The sequence below is a fragment of the Vipera berus genome, assembly GCF_964194415.1.
Source record: "Vipera berus genome assembly, chromosome: 16".
In the NCBI taxonomy this organism is placed as follows: domain Eukaryota; kingdom Metazoa; phylum Chordata; class Lepidosauria; order Squamata; family Viperidae; genus Vipera; species Vipera berus.
In genome coordinates, this window is record NC_138219.1 from 1,101,121 (window position 1) to 1,122,544 (window position 21,424).

Here is a 21,424-nt window from a genome sequence, read left to right on the forward strand (position 1 = left end):
AGAACGGAGCGGAGCCGGGAGGGGCGGAGGGGGCCTGGGCTAAGACCGATCACTTTCCCCACAATCAGCAGGGCCTCTTTCTGGGACCTGCAGCCCCCTCGGAAACCCCTCCTCTCCTGGGGAGAGCCTTGTGGCCCTTTGCTGTCTTTCATTCTAACTTTTTAGCATGTCAAGCATGCTCAAAAACATCAGAGCCATCAAGGAAGGTGCTGAAGCTGGTTACAGAATTTTTCTGTGTTGCTTTGGTCACCAGTCTCCCGTGGGCTCAGCTAAAAGAGGTTTTTGGGGGGATCCAGGGCAGCCCCCCCTGGCCGGAAAGAGCAAAGGAAGTTGCTCATGAAGCCAGACAAGGCCAGCGTCCTGCCTGTTGGCTCCAACTGGTCAGGGGGTCACCAGGCTGAATCACTCCTCTCTGCCCCCCACCTGGCACAGACAGGAGAGGGGCGAGTCCCCAGAGCCCCAGAGTGGCTGGCTGGGTACGCACAGCCACCCGGGCACAGCAGAGCTGGTGAAAGACTGCTTGGGCCGTCCAGGATGCTGCCTGCTGACACGCTGTAATTAAGGGCAGAATGGTCAAAATAGGCATCTGGCCATATTTCTGAAGCAACCCAGAACGGGCGTCCTTTGAGGGAGGATTCTAGGCAACAGCTGGTCTTGAAACCGGCGGGGACAAATAAGGAAAATGCAGCCTCCAACTGAAGCCTGGGCAGAAAAACTGGCTGGCCTGGACCCCGCCAGTTTTGGGCTCCACCCGAGGCCGAGCCTGCAAGGGAGGCTTTCCTGCCGCTCAGCTTCCCACTGCCAAAGGCGGCTTTTCTCTCTTCTGCCAGGTCTGGCCTCAGCCACTTTCACCTGCCAGCTGGCAAAATCCTTTATTAGGATTCAAGGCTTCTCTTAGAAGGGGGAGAGGCCCCCAAGCACAAGGTCAGGCACCTTCAAAGGTGGCCTCTTCTCTCGATTTTTTTTTGGGGGGGGGTTATAGCTACCTAAGACAGCCTCCCTCTAAATATGTATGTATAAAATTCTCAGCACACATTCAGACGCAATATGAGGAATTGTTGCTCAACGTTCAGGCTAGTGGCAGAGGGAACCCAATCTGCAGAAGGGGAGGGGATCGTCTGGTTCTCCCTCACACAAAATTCCCCCCACTGACTTGCTCCTTTGGTGTCTCCAGCTCCCCCTTCCTTCTTGGACACCCCAAAAAGGCATCGCTTTGGGCCTCAGCTGCCTGGCAGAAGGAGCCAAAATTGCATGCCGGGTGGGGGGGGGAGAAGTACGGACAAAGGCCACGGGGGGGGGGCTCAGAGCATATGCATATGTGACCCCTGAGCTCCGCCAGAGCCTCTTCCCTTCTAGAGGGGCAGCCTCCTGAGCCCCCCCAGGCTGCCCCTGCTGCGGCTACTCACCCACAGGGCTGGGACAGGCTCCATTCGTGTTGCCCAGTTCCCCTCCGAGCATCGCCCCTAGGAAGAAGCCAGCGGCCGAGCGTCAGACAGGTCCCACCAGAGCCTCCCGGCTCCTCTAAGCCCCCCTTTCCAAGGCGGGGGGGGGAATATGGCAGAATGACCACCACCTCCCTTAAGTCCTCAGGCTGGGCCTCTCCATGTTCCCAAAATCATGTCCGGAGACGGGCATCCCAAGGGGCATATGTGAAAATGTGAAAATCATGTCTGGACACACCTGACTCCCATTCCAGACCAACCACAATGTGTGAAAAAAATGGCCAGAATTGTAAACTGCCCCCATTTATGGCCGTTTGCCATGTCCCACGAACACAGGACTACAATTTATGATTTTTTTTGCCAAAAACCAGCATTTACTTCCAGTTTTTGGCCAAAAGCTCTATAGTAAACAATGAGTTCACTTAACAGCAGTTGCTTAGTGGATTCCCTTAACAACCGTGGCGATGTGCTTAATGACCACCACAAAACAGATCATAAAATTGCATTGGTCGTGGGATGACCTGCTTTACGATCAAACTGGGCAAGCTCCAATACGGTCATAGGTCAAGGGCTACCTGTACAGGTCGTGGCTGAAGGGCCCCGTCCCCGTTGCTCTCCTGAGATGCCCAGGGCCTGCAGAGTCAGCCCCCGGCGCTGAACGTCACGAGGCTCCTTCGGATGCTTTTTGCTTTCCCTCTTGTCTTTCGGGTTGGCCCAATTCCTCTCAGGCTGCCTAGGAACCCACCAAGGAGAAGAAGGGAGGGGGCCGTACCTGCACTGGCCGGCCTCTGCGGGAGCGCCGGGGAGACGGTGTTGCGCTGGAGGGCTGGCTGTTGCGGGGACAACAATCGGGGGTCGGTCAAGGAGGAAGTCACTAACGACGGGGTCACCAGGGAGCCCCCGGGGTTGCTGAAGGGCAGGGCGTTCTGGCTGGCCACTGGCACCGTCACAGGCATGGCAAAGTTGGGAGCAGGAACGGAGGACTGGAGAGAAAAGGGGCAGGAGAGCAGGCTGAGGGGGAGCCGAGGGGAAAGGCTCCTCCGCCACCAGCTGCCCTGCGCTTCGCAGGACCCGCCGCTCAGCAACCTGAGGCTGTCGGAGACTTTTGATCCCAAGGGATCCGGGAGTGACCAATGGCCGGCCGGCCGGCCTCCCAGGCCCTCAGATCAGGGAGCTGCCGTGAACACGGAATGTGGGGATGCAAACAAAAGCCCCCCTTCAGTCCTCAGAGGGACGTTCACCCAACCCAGATCCCCAGGCGGGGCAACTCTGGGTGTTCGTCCCACAGACCAAGCAGACGGAGGGCGTGAAACTCATCCGCAAGCAAAAAGGATCCCCAAAGTCAAAGAGAGAAATAAAGGGAGGGAGAATCTGGCTTGGCAGCAGGCAGGTAAGGAGGAGTTAGCAGCCTCAGTCTGACACAAACTGGGCAAGAACAAAGGCAACAACCACTCTTCTCCACACCCAGCGAGGAGGTCAGGAGCCCTCCGCGTTCTGCAGCCCCTCCAGAGACGCCTTTTGGGCAAAGGCAGCAGCTTGTGAGACGAACAAGCAGGACAGCCGGGGCTAAAATTATTAGTTCATTTTTATATGAGCTTACAAGCTGCCCAACTCCAAAGGAGCGAGAGAGTCAGGCATGTTAATGGGAGAAGGGAGCCGGTCACGCAAGAGGGATGGCAAGAAATGAAATCCTGTTCTTCTTCGCTAGCAGTTGGGAAACACCTGGGGGGGGGCCGTTTAAGGGGTGGGGAGGACTTTTTGCAGGAATGCTGTTAAGTGCAGATCTAAATCCAGCAGGAAGGTGGACTAGCTGCCCTCTGAGGTCCCTGCAGGGGTCCTTGGTGTCAAAAGCTTTGGATGTCAGGTTGCTGAGAAGACCCTCGTGAAGCTTTGGCCAAGACACCAAGGCCCGGGCTTCCTTGGGCTTCCCGGGTGCCTGTCCACTCCAGGGAAGGCGTCTCCTGCCCAGGGTAACTGGCAGGTGCCCCCAGCATCATCTTTTCGATGCCAACTGAGAATATTCTTCAGATCTTTAAAGCCATTGTTTAAATCACTACAAGATTCCGGTGGTTTTAATTCCTCTGTTTATTAGATGGCCGCAGCACTTTCCCTGCCTTGCTTTTGACACTGGCTGCATTTGAATTTTTCAGGGGTCGCTGCATTGTGGCAAAGTGGGGGAAACCCTGATGGGGGTGGGGGGAGGGCAGTGGTGTGTAGGTGAGCATGCAAAGCTGCAGCCCTTGAGGATGCGCCGAGCAGCCTGCAAGGCAGCCGCTGCCCTTCTGGAGGCTGTGGCCTTCTCTGCTGGGGGTGCTCCTTCTCCACAGGCAAAGGCAGGTCTTGACTGGCAGCTGCTCCATCAGGAGGGCCCCAGGCTGAGCAGCCAGAAGTTCCTGGCCTGGCGAAATCTGTGGGAAGCGACCTCTCTGGGATCTAATCAGAGCAGCGCTGCTTTCTCCCCATACCGGGCTCAGCCAAAAGCCCTGGCCCCACTGTCTTTCACACCCCATTGCCTTGGGACCGTGAACCTGCCACTTCCTTTAGGGAAGGGTCTAGGGGTCTGCTGCCACCTCTGCTTCCCCCGCCCCCCGTTTCTTCCGCCTTCAGCTGCCCCCCAGCCTCCTCTTGGCCTCATGAACAGATTGCACCCTGTGGGGCAGGAAGAGAAGAGAAGGGGGCTGCAAAGGAAGCCCACAACCTGTGGGTCCGGCTCTGCGGACGACACCAAAGCTCTGGCCAGGCACAGCTTGGGTTACTAGTTTGCGAGGCAGAGGGTTGGGGTTAATTCTCTGAGGAGGCTCGTGCACCTCCCAAACTGCTTCCATCTTCACCCCCTTCAGCGCTTCTGGGGCAAATCTGTGACTCTGGAGGGGGCGGCAGCTTCGGCCTCTGGAGCCGGCTCGGGCCCCACGTTCTCCTGCTAGCCCCTCACTTGCTCAGGCCTGGACCCCAGATGAGGCGCCCCACAGCTGTCCTTGTCCAGGGTGGCTCTGGACGCTTCCTCTCCAGCCAGTTTCAGGCCGCAAAGGGGGGAAGGACCCACCTTTGGGTCTCCTGCCCACCAGAAGCAAAGACGGCCTGTTTTACAGCTGGTCTCCGGCCGCCGTTTTTGCACCAAGACCCTCAAACCGAAGGAGACAGAAAGGCTGGCAAGCCCTGGGGGGGGAGCGGGTGGGTATTACAGGATGGATTTTTTTACATTTTGTAAAAAATGTGCCCAGAGTCACATAGGTGAGACTTTGGGGGTTATATATATTTATTTGTTTAATAAATAAATACTAAATAAATAAAGCTAGTCTGGCCTGATGCCCAGAGGGAGTGGGGGCAGGCCACCGGCCACCAGTCTCCCCTGTTTCTCTCCTGGGGGGAACCTGGGTCAGAAAGCATGGAGGGCGGGACTGCTTTGCTTTCCTGGCAGGATCCCTTCCTTCTTGATCTCCTCAGGGGACCAGGCCTCCTTGCTTCCCCCTAGGCATACGGGAAAGTCTCGGCCAGGCGAGCGGGTGTCGGGGAAGTGTCCACACGTGTGTTAAGGACTCAAGGATGCGCAGGGCTGGCACGATGTGCAGGGCACACAGTCCGGCAGCCGCCCTTACCATGCGGAGGAGAGCGAGTGGGCTGCCCCATTACTCACTGTGAGCCTGTAAGTCTGCATCATTTTATCAAACTCCTCATCAATCTTTTTATACTTCTCTTCGGTCTGGGGTGTCAGGGTAAAGATGTCCTCCCCGTCGGGACTCTCCCCCTCTCTATGCTTCTTGTTCAGCACCTGTCAGCCAGTGGGGAAGGGAGGCCGGGGGTGGGCAGGGGGCGTCGAATCCAACAGACAAACGAGAACGAGAAAGAGAGAGAGAGAGAGAGAGATGGTGAGGGGTTTCTGGCCGGCTGGGGGTGGCTACTTACGCCGTAGCGCTTGAAAAAGTTGTCCAGGTCCTCACTGGCTTTGCGGTACTTCTCCTCTGTCAGCGGGCTCTGGTCAATGGAGTCTTCCACGTCGGGCTCGGGACTCTCACAACCATTAAAACCTTTCTTTCTTAAGGTCTGAAAGCACAACCGGGAGACGTTCAGGTGGGGCCTCGCCCAGCCTCGGTAGGGGGCAGGGACGGGAGTCCAGGGGCCACTGGCTCAAGCGGAAACCCAACGAACCTTTCCTTTCCTCATCCCCCCCTCAGCCACACAACAGTCCCCCCCCGGGGCCTTCCCTGCCGCTCCTGATTCCACTCGTGCTGGGTCAGTGTGGACCTCAGGCCAGGGCCGACCTGCGGTCACTGGAGTGCCCAGGGCCAGCGGGAGGCACTTCTGCTTCCTGGAGACAACGGCAGGTTGAACGATAACTGAACCCCAGAACTCCATTTCAGGGGGAAAAAGGAACTGGACAGAGATCCCATAGATCTGGAGGGATCTTGAGATCCTGCCTGGCAGCTCTTGAGCGGCCGCTGCCTCTTCCCAGGCAGCAGAGAAGCGGCTGCACACTTCCCATGTGTGTCACGAGGACATCAAACAGCGTGTTTATTCCAGGCCTGGCAGCTGATTTGAAGGCTGTCTTCCTCTGCCACGCTTAATCACTGTGTTTTCAAAATACCAGAAGCAATTAGACCCCATTACGGAGCTCCCACTTGCCATTTCTTTTTAAAAGTCAACTTCTGGCAAGGTTGTGGAGAAGTCTTGATCTCTTGTTGGGCTAATGAGAAATTGAAAGGTGTCCGTGTTTGTGTGTGTGTGTGTGTGTGTGTGTGTGTGTGTGTGTGTGTGTGTGTGAGAGAGAGAGAGAGAGAGAGAGAGAGAGAGAGAGAGAGAGAGAGAGAGAGAGAGAGAGAGAGAGAGAGGGAGAGAGAGAGAGATTGGCCATTTCAGCAAAAAAGAAAAGCTTTTTCTGGATTAAATCCAGGCCCCAAACAGAAAAGACCCAGGCAAAAGACTCGGGACTTTTTTCCCAATGTACACCTACCGGTATGTACTGTGGCTGACCATTATTAATTCATGGGATTATAATTTTAGAAAGGAAGAAAAGGTGAGAAAGACCCAGAATCCAAAAGGGCCAAACTTTAGCCAGAGGAGGTGGCCGGCTGTGGCCTGAATCCCGGCTGTGATTCAGGCACTAGGCAAGGCTTAGAGCAGCTGTCCTCTTCCCTCCCCACTCCTGGAAGGGCAGCTCAGCCCCCCCCCCATGCCCTTTTCAGCTCTGGAGCAGCCAAGGAAGGGGGGCAGCCTCTCCTGGGTGGGGCTGCCCCAAAGGCCAGCTTAAGAGGAGGAGGAAGGAGAGCCAGGAGGGCTCCTTCCCACAGCCACCAAAAAGAGTGAAGCACCTCTCCGTGGCATATAAATTTAATAAATAAATGAACAAACAAACAAACAAAATAAAAATAAGACTCCTGTTCATAACCAGCCTGGCAGCTGCGCTGAAAAACCAGCACAAAACAGAGAAGGCGGCAGCCACATCCGGCTTCCTAGCCTTCCATCTGGGCTCAGCCACTGCAGCCAGCACGGGACGTGGCTCCTCTCAAAGTGGTCCAGATGTGGCCCACATGGGGTGCAACTGCGCAGCCCCTGCTGATCTCGGCTCCAACTCGCAAGGACGATCCTGCAAACCTGTCCTTTGCAAATGGGATATGTGTGTGTGTGTGTGTGTGTGCACGTGAACAAAGACACAAGAGGTGTGTGTGGGGGGGTTGTAAGCAACAAAGAGGCACCCTCTCCCCAAGTTCAGGGAAGACCCCAAGGCTTGAACTCGGACGGGGGAGCAAGAGCCATCCCAAGAGATCAGGAAGCGGGGGGGGGGGGGGAAGGCAATCAAAAGGGGAAAACGCAGCAAAGCCTCACCAGCCTCACAAAATGGCCACCAACCACCAGGTTTTTGCTGAGGCCTACTTTCACTGAGCCCAACCCCCACACTGGGCCACCCATCTCAGTCAGAAAGTTTGTGCCAAGGAAGATGGGGGGGGGATGCAATAGTTAAGCTCTCCCCATGATTCCTCCTCCATCCTCCCTCTGCTTCTTATTGCCATTGGATTGCCCCCCCTGCAAATAAAACTGGGCCAAGCAGGATCTTTCTGCAGCCCTTTGCTGCCCCCCTGGCAAACGAGCAGGGCACCTTGTGCCAGAAGCTGAGGGTGGACGAGGGCCACGGCTGCCCTGCACGCCCGAGGCCCAGGGCAGTGGCTCAGGTGGCCTTTGGGAGAGGGACTGCAGACCCCTGCCAGATGAGGGGGGGGCGCTAAGATTCAGAAAAGGAGGGGGGAAGTTGAAACAGACTGGGCTAGAAGTGTGGGCGGAAACATGGAGAATGGAATTTTTCAGGGAGAAAATGAAAGCTGTGCAGCAGGGCAAGGAAAAGGAGAGAAACATCTGCAGAATGAGGAAAGTCTGGCTCAAGGGCAGCACATGGGAGAGTGCACAGAGTGCACAAATTTCAGGCAAGAAGCCCCGTCCATCACTCAGCTCTGGGTCCACGGCACCCACGGATGTGGGGATTGTTCTGCCAGCCACAATGACCCAGCTCTCCTTTGTACATTGTCCCCAACGTAACTGTCATGTTAAGCGAGAAAATATTCAAGGTTGGTCAAAAAATATTCAAAGTTCAAATTATTCAAAATACTCAAGGTCGTTAAAGAAATTTGGAAGAAAAATGCTCCCAAGGATAGGATAGCATTTCCATTTGGATTCGGAAAGGAGGCACCTTCTGTATGGAGACTGCCCTTCTGGAAGGCGGGGACCATGATGCCAGCAGGAAAAGTGGCAGACACACACACACACACACACACACACACACACACACACACACACACACAGATTGGCAGGGACCCCAGGGAAGGCCGCCCTATCTAGGACAATCCTAATCCTTCCCTCGGATCAGTTGGTTTCCTGGCCCCAGGGTGTCGGCCTTACCTGGATTAACCCATTTTGCTTCTCCTCTGCCCCAAATGACTTTCCTGGCAGCTTTGAGTCAAGTGCCAAACCAGCCCAGGGTGGCCCTTGAGCTGGAGAGAAGCCGGGGGCCGTGCAGGGGAGGGCCAAGAGGGGGGCTTTTCAGTGAGAGGAGCTTATCATAGCAGCTCCTGGGCACCTTCCACGTTTCCTTAAATGGCAGAGAACCAGACCACCTGGAAACGCGCCTTTGACCAACCTGAGGCTTTAGGGGAAACGAGGGGAGCAATTCTTGTTTCCTTGCCACAGTCGATGCCCTGGCTTAAGGCTGCCTGGGGCTGGTGGGACAGGACAGCCGAGGATTCTCCTGGATGGCCAATCAGGGCACTGCCAATGGAGCTGGGTGCAAGGGGAGAAGCCCACGTGTGACCTCACTCACCTAGACCCCGGCAAAGACCCCCAAGGACCCCTCCAAAGCCTCACACGCCCCAGCTGGCAGGGTCTTCAGCAGCCCTGCAGGAGACCCGTTTTGTGGGGAGGCCTGGAAGGTGATGGGCAGCCTGGTGCAGAAAAGGGAGAAGCCAGGTCAGACTCTCCCTCCAGCCCTCCTAGCCCCAGGGTGGACTTTGAAAGGCAATCAACAAAGGGCAGACGTTTCTAAACAGCTCCTCAAATGGGAAGTGATTCTCAAATTCTAGACCTCTTTATATTTTATTCCACTTGCAGTGACGTGTGTGTGTGTGTGTGTGTGTGTGTGTGTGTGTGTGCGCGCGCATACATGTGAATGAGGGAGTGCAAGTGAGGGCCTAAGTGTGCACCTGGCACAAAACCTCCCTGCAGAATGATTCCTCTCCCTCCCCCTTCCTATTCTCTCCCATCTTGAGCAGATAAATTGAATGACTAAAGGTTTTGTGTGCCTTAATTTCTGCTCACTTGTAATGTCAATAATTACCCAGCCAAACCATTCATTTGTCTAGATCCTGCCAAGCACAGAGAGAGCCACCCACGGGCAAGTTTTCATTGAAAGGTGACAAAGAATTGGCAGCAGCGGCGTCTCACTTGGTCCCTCTTTGGGAAGCCGTTCGGGCACAGAGAGGGTTGGAGGGCTGGACCGGTCCTCCGAAAGCCCAGAGGCCAACCGGCTCCATCCCAGGACTCTCTCGCTGACCTCTGGCCAGCCCTCCTGAGCATGCAGGATCCACACTCTGCGTGGCCACAGTGGCGGCCCTAAGCTGACCACGGTCCCAGCCCCTTGACTAAGCTCCCTCCCTATCCCAGGAAAAATCACGCCACACTGGAGCCACTGCTGAAGGTTGTGTCCTTTGGGGCTGACATGTTGTGGGCTGAATGGAGCCGGTGCAAGGTAGCGCAGCTGAATCTGTGCAAGCCTGATTAGGTTTGCTCCTAAGAATACTGGGCACGGCTCAATGGCCATGGAGCAAGGCTAAAACTCTGCCCGGCATGGCTCACATCCACTGAACTAAGCAAGGCTCTCCAGCCAGTCTCCTGCATGGCTGGGCAGGTGGCTCTGCAGGCCGGCATGGAGGATTAGCCCACCAGCGGGACACCCCCCCTTCCTGGGCAAGGACGGGGCACGGCACCTCGATGATGTCTGCGTTGGTCCGGCTCTCGTGGGGCTCGTTGTACTCGGTGTACTTCAGCAGCACCTTGTCCATGTCTGTGCTGGCATACTGGAAGAGCTTGTTCGAGTGGTTGAAGATGATCAGGGCGATCTCGCAGTCGCAGAGGACGCTCAGCTCGTAGGCCTTTTTCATCAGCCCAAACTTCCGCTTGGTGAAGGTCACCTGCAGCAGCAGAGAGCGAGCAGCATCAGCGCAGGGAGATGGCAGCCCGGAGGATCCGCCCCAAGCCCGAAGCCATCCAGATCCCCCCCTCCCCCGCCCCAGGGTTGGGGAGCCAGAATCAGGAGATAATCTGGGAGTGGAGCTAAATTCTCCGCCTCGGCCCCGACACCCCTTTCTGCGTGGGGCTTCTCAGGAGAGCCTCTCAAGATGGAGGCTGCCTCGGGGTGCGCTGAAAAACGATGAGGATCTGCGTTATGCAGGACCTACACTGCCTCGACTAAGCTTCCTTGTTGTACAACGCTGAGGCCTGCTGGTGAAGCATCGCACAGAAGGACCTTGACTGTGTCCCGTGTCAAAACCATCCTGTGTGTGCCCAGCCCTGTGCAGAGAGACTCCCCCCCCCCCAGAAGTAAAGCAAGCAGGAAAAGCCGAAACTCGGAGGAGAGCAGAAGCCTCATGGCTCCCCCACCCCCCGCTGGTTGAGGCCTCCTGTACAGACTTCAGCCCCCCCCTCCAGCCATTAAGGCAGGTTTTAGCTTCAGTTGGCAATTTTTTGTGCACACAAAATGTATGTTAAGGAAAAAGAGGGAAGCTGTTGGATAATAAAGAAATAAAATGCGGAGCATCTCTGACCTGTCAGCCCAACTTCTTATCTGCAGATGAAAGAGCAGGTGGGAAGCAGGTTTCAGGAGGATTGCACTAGAAAATTTCAGTTGAGGTTCCTTGGTGGAGCAGTGGGCTAATGCCTCCTTAAGTAACACCAGCTGCCTGCAATTAGTGCAGGTTCGCATCCCACCAGACTCCAGGTTGACTCAGCCTTCCATCCTTCCCAGGTAGGTAAAATGAGGACCCAGATTGTTGGGGGCAATAAGTTGACTTTGTAATAATGCCGCTGGTGTGTGTGTGAAAGCCCTAATAAGCAGGCATATACATAGAATGAAGGCTATTGCTAAGCACATTGATTTGTGCTTCTTAGATTGTAAGCCGCCCTGAGTCTTCGGAGAAGGGCGGGATATAAATGGGATTAAAAAAAAATCTACCTTTTTCTGGGTTTTTTCTGGAAGTCCCTTTGTTCCTTTTTGCTGTGGATAAACTAACTGGTTTCACCTCCTTTGGGCAAGTGGGCAATGGGGAAAGAAGCTCCAACATTAAAGGCTCCTGCTTTAAGGTTAGGGTATAAAATCCCCCCCCCTTTCCCCTCTGGAAGGAAACTGCTGCGGTTCCTGCCCTTGAAGGAAGACATCAGTGTCCAGGAAAGGCTTTAGAACCCAAACTGAAGAACTGCAAATCTCTTGGGGGGGGCACATTAGCCCGCCCCCCGGTGTAGATTCAGTGGCTGTCACTGCTTCTCTTCCAGGGGACATCAATCTGGGGTGCTACCCCTAACTCTGATATGGGACAACGATCCCGCAACTTGGGCTACTTTTTTTGGCAAAAGGGGGGGAAAGGCCCTGAGTCCTTCAGGAATAGGGCGGTATAGAAATCTAATTAAATAAATAAAATAAATAAATAAAATGAAATAAATTCTATAACCATCCCTGGCCGTGTAGCCCTGGTAGAATCAATCTGTCCTTCAAGAGTTAGGACGTTCTCATAAGAGGTAAATGAAATCATTTTGTTTTAAAAAAAGAAGAGACAGAATCTTTTTTTAGCTTTAAGTGACATTCCAAACATTTAGTGGTAAAGGCAATAAAAACGAAAATGTGTTCAAATCTTAGATGATCACTTAAAAGGATCTGGCAGAAAAAAACGGTATTTAATTATGAGGAAAGAAGGCAGATTATAGGATGATGCTGGCCTCTGTGCTTAAGAACAACTCTGTCAGCAAGAGATCCAAGTTGCATAAAATGTACAGTTACTGGATTTGTACAAAGAGAATAAATACAAAAGTCCTTAAAAAAAGTTCCCTCTGTCTCAACTAATCCTGGGCTTTTCCTCCAGATCCCTGGCGATGATTTGTGGCAATTAATTCCGAGGCTTCTGGAGAGATGGAATAAGCCCCACTTCTCTTCCCAGCCTGGCTCCGAGCTTCTGCCCTTGCTTTTTAAAAAGCAAAAGCCTTTTCTCTCACGGAGGGCTTCGGGGTCAGCCCTGCCCACATCATCCCCAGAAGTCACGTCTCAGCCAGCCTGACCTGTCCTGCCAGCGAGTGTGACTGCCCATCACAACAGAGCCGGCTTTCATGCTTGAGCAAAGCATTTTAGAGCTTATGGAGGTTGCCTGGTTGACCCCTTTTCAGCCAAATGCTCGGATTGCAGGTTGGGGGGGGGAATGATGGAGAAGGGAAACACTCTTTCCCGACTCTTCTCAGAACAGAAGACAAGATCTAGAGGAGCACCACAGTAACCAAGGGATCCTCCTCATCCTAAAAAGCACACCAAAGGATAGGGGGCTTTCAAACGGCACAGTCACTGGGGCTGGACTAGAAGGCCTCCAAGGTCCTATTCTATTCTATTCTATTCTATTCTATTCTATTCTATTCTATTCTATTCTATTCTATTCTATTCTATTCTATTCTATTCTATTCTATTCTATTCTATTCTATTCTATTCTATGAAGTCAAAGGCTGAGGAAAACAATTAAGAAAGACTGAATATTCTTTCTTTACTTCTGTGAAATTTTTGCTTCATATCATTAATTAAATGGCCACCCTCTTTTGGATTTCTTCTCTAAAACAAGTTTGTGTTCTGGAAACCACTCTTCTTAATTTTCAGAGTTTTTTAAGAAGCTGAACATGCACTATGCAGTCAGAACTAACCACCACTGATGGGGTTCCTGAGGTTTGCACATTGCCTGAATCCAAAGATGCCACCAGAAGGCACCAGAGCAATACAGAAAAACCTTTGCTGGCATCTAGTGGCCCTCCAGAGATTTGCGATCCAGAACTAGCAACCCAACATCAGAGGCTAAACCACAACCAAAGAAATAATGGCAAACGAAAGCCTACCGAAAGCTTGTTTCTAGAGCTTCACAGTGGCTGTTTTCTTTGTGCTTTGTTTAGGATGCTTTTCAGGAGTCATTTTCCTAAGCGGGACACAATAGAAGCAGTGGGGGACAGAGGGGACCAACCATCGTCTTTCCACACAGCAACCCAACCCTGATGGCTGCAGTTCCCCCATGCTGGGGCCCTCCTCCCAGCAGGAATCTCAGCAGACTTCCTCGGCTCTTGATCTGGCTCTAAGGAGGCCTTCTAAACCATCCTAACAGGCACCGTCACGAGGCCGGTCTGTGGCAAGAACCAGGCCCAGCCGACAATGGTCAATTGCACCCACGGGACTCTCCTGAATTCAGCTTTCATTTGCCCACCAGCTGAGGAGCTACATGGCTCACCAGCTCAAGGGAGGCAGCCTTGGAGCAGAGGGGTGGGAGGGAGACATGTCTCCATGGCCAGCAGAGGCTCCAAAGCGGTTAACAAGATCGAGTCCTAATCGCCTTTCCACGCACCGCACCGGAGTGATGAAGGACACACCGCCGTGCCTCCCCCACTCCCCTGGAAGCGGGATCAGCTTCAGTCCTTCCTCTGCTGGGCAGTCACGTGGCCAGGCTCCGTGGCGGCAGCAGCGGTGGGCAAGAGTGCTCGGAGGTCAGCGGCAGGCAGCCACTTCCCTTCTCCGGCCTGCCGTCCCAGGGCAAGGCTGCTGAGCCCCCCCCCCATCCCCACAGGGGTGGCAAGGGCGTGCTGCAACCAGGGGTGGACTGAAGGGCAGGATTACGCTGACCTCCCAAATCCTGGGCAGGGGATGGGGGGATGGGGGAGAGGAAGACAGACGGGCTTCTCTCCAGAGCCTTGGCAAAGTCAAGCAAGCCAATGCCCAGCCCAGCCGGAGTCCAGCTTTCCTAGCAGGGGTTACAATAGGAGCACCCTCCGCTGAATCTGAACCCAGCACCCAAGACCCTTAGATACCCTCTTCTCAAGCCAGGGAAGCCTTGCCCTGCTTTGTGTTCCAGGCAGCCTCTCTGCATGTCCTGAAGCTGCACGCCGGAAAGAGGGTTTTGTGGAAAACGGGAGAAAAATGTCCTTCGCCCAGGAAATGCCAGGTTCCCAATTGCCAGGAAGCGGCCTTCTCATCGGGATGGAGCCTTCCGACTCTGGATACCCGTGGGGCAGCCCCTCGTTCCCAGAACAGGGGGAGCATAAGTGCTCCCCCCTCATCTTCTGGGAGGGCCCACACGCCCCCCCCCTCGGCACACTCCTCTGGCTTCGGCCTCTGGGAGGGGAGAACAGGGCCTTGCTCAGCAGGGCCCCTCCAGTCGCAGAGGAGAAAACCAGGCCCGTCAGCCCTTCCCTCCCAGGCGTGGCTGGTCCTCAGGGACCCAGCGGCAGAGGGAGAAGAAGAGGGCTGGGCGCAGGTCAAGGAGACCCCTACCCAGAAAACCCAGAGGAGGCTGCTGTCCGTGTGAGCCCCTCTGGGGAAGGGAGAAAGGAGTCCCCTACACCCTCCTGAGCAAAGGCACCCAGCATTCAAGACAGAGCCCGAGTCTGCTTCTGTTGCCACTCCCCAGGGATTTAAAAAGGTCACATTAAAGCTACATTTCAAAGTCTGAGAGCGACCCGTCTAGCTGTTTCCCCCCCCCCCCCGGGCTGGGGTCTGCAGCCGAGGACAGGAGGACAGGAGTTTGCCAGGTGAGACAGGGCCCCCTCCCCGATCCGTGGTCTGTTTCAGCTGCGGGGCTTGCCCTTGGCTGACCTTGGGGTGCCCGCCCGTTAGATCCCTCTTGCGGGAGGCGCAATAAAGCTGTCGCCCCCAAGGGCAGCTCTCTGGCCTCGTCTTCGTGCCTGTCGTCCGTCAGCTTCCCTTGGCTGCTCAATGGACAAGATCTGTACCTGCCACGGATCGGTGGGTTTCGTACGGCCAGCATTAGGGCACAAGGCCTGCCTGGTCAGAGGGACGTGGTGATGTCCCTCGGCTGCTCTTGCGGACCGTTTCGCCCCAGAGCCTCTCGGGCCGAGGGAGAGAGATGCTGCCAGTGGCCCCCCAGCCTTGAAACTGCCGCACGACTGGCTCTTATTTCAAGGGAGGATAATTCCTCTCTTCGGGCCATTCTCTGCCCCCAAGTAGACTTGAAGGCCGAATGACAGAAGGAGGGTGAGGCTGCAGCAAGCTTGTCCCTGCCTGATGCTGGACAGGGCCAAACTCAATGACATCTGGAAGCTTCATCTGGCATGAACTTGCAGCAACCCAGGGAGTCGTGACTTCCCTAGATCAGCCAAATCAGCTCCCGGGTGCCATTCAAGATGCTGGCTGTTCTTTTTGGAGCCTTCCTTTCAGTTCAGGACGAGGGGATCCTTGAATGGTCCCCTACCAAGAGAGGGACTTCTGCGGGGCCTTCTCAGTGGTGGCCTCCTCCGTGGAACAGCCGGCCCCAAATATCCAGGACCCCTCCCCTCTGGAAACATGACGACTCTGCAGAAGGGAATCCTCACCAGCAGCGGACGCTGCCGGCCACCGGGGGATAGTGCTTCCATCTTAACATTTCCATTGCTTGCTTAAAGCCACTCAGAGCCATTTGCAACTGAACCATGAACGAACCGCCGTAAACAAACAAATAATAAACAAATGTGTGCACAGATGCTGTGAAGGGAAAAACCCACCGCAAACATAATGTGGAGGCACAGATGTTTGCAGCAAGATACTTTTCATCCACTCCCCCCCCCCATTGCCTGGGCAAAGGAGGCAAAGGGGCAGAGCTCTCTGCAGCCCAGAGTGGGCCAGGCAGCCTGGGGGGCCCAAAGGGGCAGCACCGGTTCCTGCAGGACTGAAGCCAGGAGATAAAGCCTCCTCCGAAGCAGCCGGTGGCAGAAGGCATAGAAACAGCCGCCTTCCTGTTTTCATCAGCCTGGGCCTGCTTATGTGCAGGGTTTTCGGGCTGCCGTGCACCAGGCACCCTCCGCCCCCCACTGCAGATGTGGGTGAGAAGGGGTCAGATTCAAAGGAGGCCCCCCTGGGAGGTCTGGCGAGGGGAAATCTGAAGAAGGGGCAGAGAGGAAAGTCAGCTTCCTTCCTCTCTCCAGGCCCTCTGCCACCCGTTCTACCCCTTCCCCGTATTTGAGCAAATTGCCTCTTTTTCTGCTGGGAAAAGCCTTGGCATCTCCTTCAGGCCCTTGCCATGCCAGCCAGGCAGCGCCTCCAGGCAGCGCCTGCACAAGCCAGAAGCCCATTTTCCCCCATGGAAAGAGGCTGCATCCTATCAAAAGCAATTGCTCCTTAGCAGACAAACAAACGTTGCACAGGTGGAGACCCCAGGTCTACAGGGAGGCCCCCAAACTCCTCTAAACACTGTCAACAAGCTCCTTTAGAGCATGACCGAAGAAAGCAATCTGACATGTCACTCAGCATTGGGTGCTCCTCAGACCCTGAAGGCTGCCGGGCCCCAGGAAATTGCATCTCGGCAGCATCAGCAAACTACCGGCAGCCTGGCTGGTCAAAACTTCACAGCAAAAACTGGGGGGGGGGGGAAGGTGTCTGTAACTGTGAGAGAGACCTTGAAGTCCTAGCGGATGATCACTTAAACACGAGCCAGCTGTGTGCGGCAGCAGCCAAAAAAGTAATACAATCCTTGGTTGTATAATCAAAGGCATAGAATCAAAATCACGTCAAGTATTAGTGCCACTTTACGAAGCCTTAGTGAGGCCACACCTGGAATCCTGGATCCAGTTTCGGTCACCACGCTACAAAATAGATGTTGAGACTTTGGGAACAGTGCAAAGAAGAGCAACTAAGATGATCCAAGGCCTGGGGGTTAAAACATATGAAGAACGGTTGCAGGATTTGGATTTGGCCAGTCTAGAGAAAAGAAGGACTAGGGCAGACATGATAACAGTCTTCCAGTATTTGAGGGGCTGCCACAAAGAAGAGGGGGGGTCAACTTATTTTTCAAAGTACCAAAGGGCAGGACAAAAAAATAGATGGAAACTGATCAAAGAGAGAAATTATCGAATGGAACAGCTTTGCCTCCAGAAGTTGTGGGTGCTCCGTCCCTGGAGGTTTTAAAGAAGAGACTGGACAGCCACTTGTCTGGAATGGTATAGGGACTCCTGCTTGAGCAGGGGGTTGGACTAGAAGACCTCCAAGGTCCCTTCCACCTGTATTCTGATTGAAGACGGCAAAAAGGAGGCTCCTTCCAGCCCTAAGAGTCTACGATTCTGATCAACCCCCAATTGCCCTTGGGGAAAGCATCCATCCGTCTCTTCAGGCTGGAGATTCTGTGCATGTCTGAAGAGCTGGCTGGACAGACAGGAGCGGCCTCGTCTTCAGGGTCAGGAGCAGCCCACGGTAGGTGGGCTGGCAGAAGAGACCCACTAGATCCAGCCAGGGCAGGAATTACAGAACAAGACAGACAGGTAGGAATGGCCTTCTGCAGGCAGCGTGAGCGTACTGAATAGCCAAACATGTTGCATTCGTATATTATTTTGCTACAGAACATTCCATGCTTCAGAATGCATCATTTTTTTTCTGCTTTGCACAATTGTCTGGGAGACAATGGCATGACCGGGCAGAGGAATGTGACGTTAAGGCACAAGGTGTTGCAAGGCCACAATCAACCGATCAAAAGGAGGACAAATAACGTAGCTGAAAAACGATGGGATTCCAGCGACGAGCGTCTGGCCTCCTCCTGTCCTTATTTACGTATTTGCAGCCACTTTTCGTTTCCCAATAAAGGAAGGTCACACTAAAGTCATGGGCGAGCCAGGGAGGCACCTGCCCTCCTCCTCTTGCCATCCCTGGGACGTGGGCCCCGGAGGGTCTGGGGAGAAGAGCAGGGCCTCATGCGGTCTGGTTCAGTCATTCGTGGATTCCAGGAACAGCCAACCAGTCTTGCAGCTCAGCTGGGAGGGAATTTGAACCCAGCTCCGAGGGAGCTTCCTGCTCCTCTGCCTTTCGCTTCATAGGGAATCGTTCCTCCAGGTCAGCTGGGCTAGTTTTGACTTTGCTGAGGGTCCCCTGTGGGGTCTTCGCAAAACGAGACCCCTGGACCCTGCCGGGAGCTGAGCCGGCATCCCGCCAGGCAGGCGGCAAAACCTCTCCCTCTGCTTGCCCTTTAAGCCAGGTTTAGTTCCTCATCTGGCGGCATTAACCTTTTAAGTCTAAGAGGGCCATCAAATCCTCTTCCTCTGGGACATAAGCTCTTGGCTGGAGGCTGCCAGCCTGGCACAGGCTCCCGCTGCCTTTTGGGGGTGCCCAGGTGCGGCACTTTCCAAGGCTGACCACAGGCAGCTCTGCTGCCAGGACCTCTGCTCTGAGCCTCCTGCAAGTGTCATCGGGGTGAAAGCGGTGGGCCTCTCCCGCCCCAGTGAGACAGAGCCACCCCCCGCCCAGCGGCTGCCCGCTCGCTCCCCCAAGGTGTCCGTTCGGGGGGGGATGCCAGCGGGGAGGGCCTGCTGCAGCTCAGCCCTCTCTGGGTGAAGATAGGATTAGATGCTAATCTTGCCAAGACGCCCACTAAAGCCAGGCTGTGCCTGCCATCATCTCTAGGAGCTGCCCTCCCAGGGCATCCCGCTGGCAGGGCTGCACCCTCCAAAGTGGGCTCAGAGTTGCCCAGTGGATCCACCACACCCCCCTGTTCTGCGGTGAGCAGAGAGATCTACCAGGAGAGCAACCTGCAGGCCGTCTCCCCTGGCCCTGTGAGGCAGCTGACCGCCTGCACGGAGCAGATGCACCCCTGACATCCAACACTCGCAGCCGGGGGGGGGGGCACAGAACCCCACTCCCCCAGCTGACAGGGGAGAGGGAAAGGGGCCGACTGCCAAGGCCCTAATTCAGGGGGGAACCTCTATTCGTTCGGGGCTCCTCAGAACATCCCAGCCCGCCAAGCATCTTCCCTGCTTTTCCCAGGAACCCTGCAAAGATTTACTCATTTAATAACTGAACCTCTACTGCAAATACATTATTCTGGGCGCTGAATAAAGCAACCAGCAAAAGACCACCCAAACTGAACAATAAAACAACGGAGTGATCAAACTGTGATCCAAGCTAAGCGTCCTGCATAAGCTGAGGCTTGGGGTGACAACCCCCCCCCCACACTCACCTCCGGCGCAGGGAAAGAGCCCCAGGGCTTCCCAGGCCCCATCAGGAGCCGAGATTGCCAGAGCTGCCCCAGCCTCCCGGGGACCTGCTCCCAAGGGCGGGGGTGCCGAGAAAGGGGCCCGAAAGGGGCCTGAGCAACCCAGGAGAAGGGGGAGAAACGCGGGAAGAGGCAGTCCTGTAGCCTCCAGGACTGGGAAGGGCTATCAGCTGCCTGAATTTCCCCCAGAAGGTCCCTGCGAGCAGACCCAGGGGCCTCTGTCGCTCCCGGCATGGCTGCCTTCAGACCAGCTGCGGCAGGGGGAAAGGCCTCCACCCACAAACGAAACCTCACGAAACCTCACCCGGCAGCTTCAGGGGGCATTAAAGGAGGAGGGAGACGGAGGGAGGCTCTGGGCCTCTCTCTCACCCCCACCCAAAAGGCCCTGGAGGAGGGAGGAGCCTTCGGCGGGGCACTGGCCCTCCCATTCCTCACCTCCGCCCCAGGATCCCAGGGTGGGCAGCTCTGAGGAGAGACCCCCTCCCTGCCACAGATCATCAGAGAGGGTCCAGATAATCCAGCTCAGAGCGGATCTGCAGCAGCCTTGCAGGGGCTTCCCAGGAGAAACCAGGTCACCTCAGCCAAAGCTGCTGGCCGGCAGCCTGAAGATAGCACAAGATGGAGAAATGCATTTTGCTGCTCTTCCTGCCACCGAGGGAGTAATCTTTACGGACTCTGGATATCTCTTCCGACATTTCAAGCCCTGGAGCTCCTCCCCAAATGGGGGGATCTCTGGGACCAGTAAGCAGCAAGAATCCACCTAAGCACCTTGTGACCCACCCACTGATTCCAAGCAGCACAGGGGATCAGTTGGGGGACCTTGAGGACAGCCCCAGGCTCCTTCTGCGGCTCCATCAAACATTTGGGGCGCTCCTATCAAACAGGACCCTCCTCCTTCCAGCAAGTCAGGGAGAACCGGGAGGCAAGAGGAAACATCTGCCTAGGACGAGGCATTGATAGCAACCTCCCTCATTCCAGATGTTGCCTCTGCCAGAAGATAAAAGCTAGACTTGGTGTGGGACCATCACCAGCCACGTTTCATCAAGTCCGCAATTGCGATTATTATTGGGACCCCCCCCCAGGAAGGCAGGTTGAAGTCCCCAGAGACCATAAGCCGAGCTGTCCCTGCACTGCCAAGCCAGCCAGGGGTGGATCCAGCAGCTCAGCTAGGGGAAAGCAGACGCAGCAAATCCACTGGGTCCCAGTTTCCTGCAAAGGGTCTCATGTCCATTTCTCTGCAGAGCAGCTGCAGGTCTGAAAGCCACCAAAGCCGCCCACCTGCCCTGCTCTAGGAGTGCAACTGTGCTGCACCCGAACCCTGGCTGGGCACCTTTCCAAGGACACACACACACACCGCTCAGTGCTCAGCCAGCAGTGACACATCATCGTGAAGGAGGCCGGGTCCTTGGCCGATGACCCACAGAGGGCACTTGGACTTATACGCAGCCAGTCCTCCACTTTACAACAGTTCATTCAGTGACCGTTCAAAGTTATAACGGCACTGGAAAAAGTGACTTATGACCATTTTTCACACTTTTGAACACTGCAGCATCCCCGTGGTCATGTGATTTCCATTAGGATGTTTGACAACTGGTTCATATTTATGACGGTCGCAGCGTCTTGGGATCATGCGACCGTCTTTTGTAACCTTTGGGCAAGCAAAGTCAATGGGGAAACCCAATTCACTTAACAACCGTGTTACTAATTTAACAGCTGCAGTGATTCACTTAACGACTGTGCCAAGAAAGGTTGCAAAATGGGGCAAAACTCACTTAACAAATGTCTCACTTAGAAATATAAATTTTGGGCTCAAACGTGGTCCTAAGGCGAGGGCTACATGTACCGTTTCAGAATACTTTACAGCCCGCTCTAAGTGGTTTACAAACATCAGCCTAGGCGCCCTCCTCATTTTACTGACCTGGGAAGGATGGAAGGATGAGTCCACTTTAAGCCGGTCAGGATCGAACTCCTGGCAGTGGGCAGAGTTTGCCTCTCAATCACACTCCCAATCCTGGGCTAATAGCCCTCCTTCACCCACAATCACAAATCCACACTGCTCCTTCATCATGGTGAGGAATCACAAATGCTCCTGTGTCTCCCTCCCCCCGCAACACTTCCACAAAATTCACTGAGCAGCCACTGCTATGGCATGCACAGGGATGTATGTGCACACCCAGGTAGCCTTGGATTTTGTTTCTCCTACCCAACAACTCCTTTCCAACAGAGCAAAGTTATTATTTGGCCTCGCCA

The 21,424-nt window shown here is 54.9% G+C and overlaps 1 protein-coding gene across 7 annotated transcripts in view; it reads right to left on the minus strand.

Annotated features, from left to right (window-relative positions):
* MEF2D (myocyte enhancer factor 2D) overlaps window positions 1-21,424 on the minus strand; it is an 82,284-nt gene that overhangs the window by 9,391 nt on the left and 51,469 nt on the right. For all 7 annotated transcript variants that reach the window (XM_081340342.1, XM_081340344.1, XM_081340343.1 and 4 more), the window contains 4 exons: window positions 9,908-10,111; window positions 5,346-5,483; window positions 2,215-2,425; window positions 1,407-1,463 (listed from right to left, as the gene is read on the minus strand). In XM_081340342.1, coding sequence (XP_081196468.1) covers window positions 1,407-1,463; window positions 2,215-2,425; window positions 5,346-5,483; window positions 9,908-10,111 — 610 coding nt within the window. The remainder of the gene's footprint in view (window positions 1-1,406; window positions 1,464-2,214; window positions 2,426-5,345; window positions 5,484-9,907; window positions 10,112-21,424) is intronic.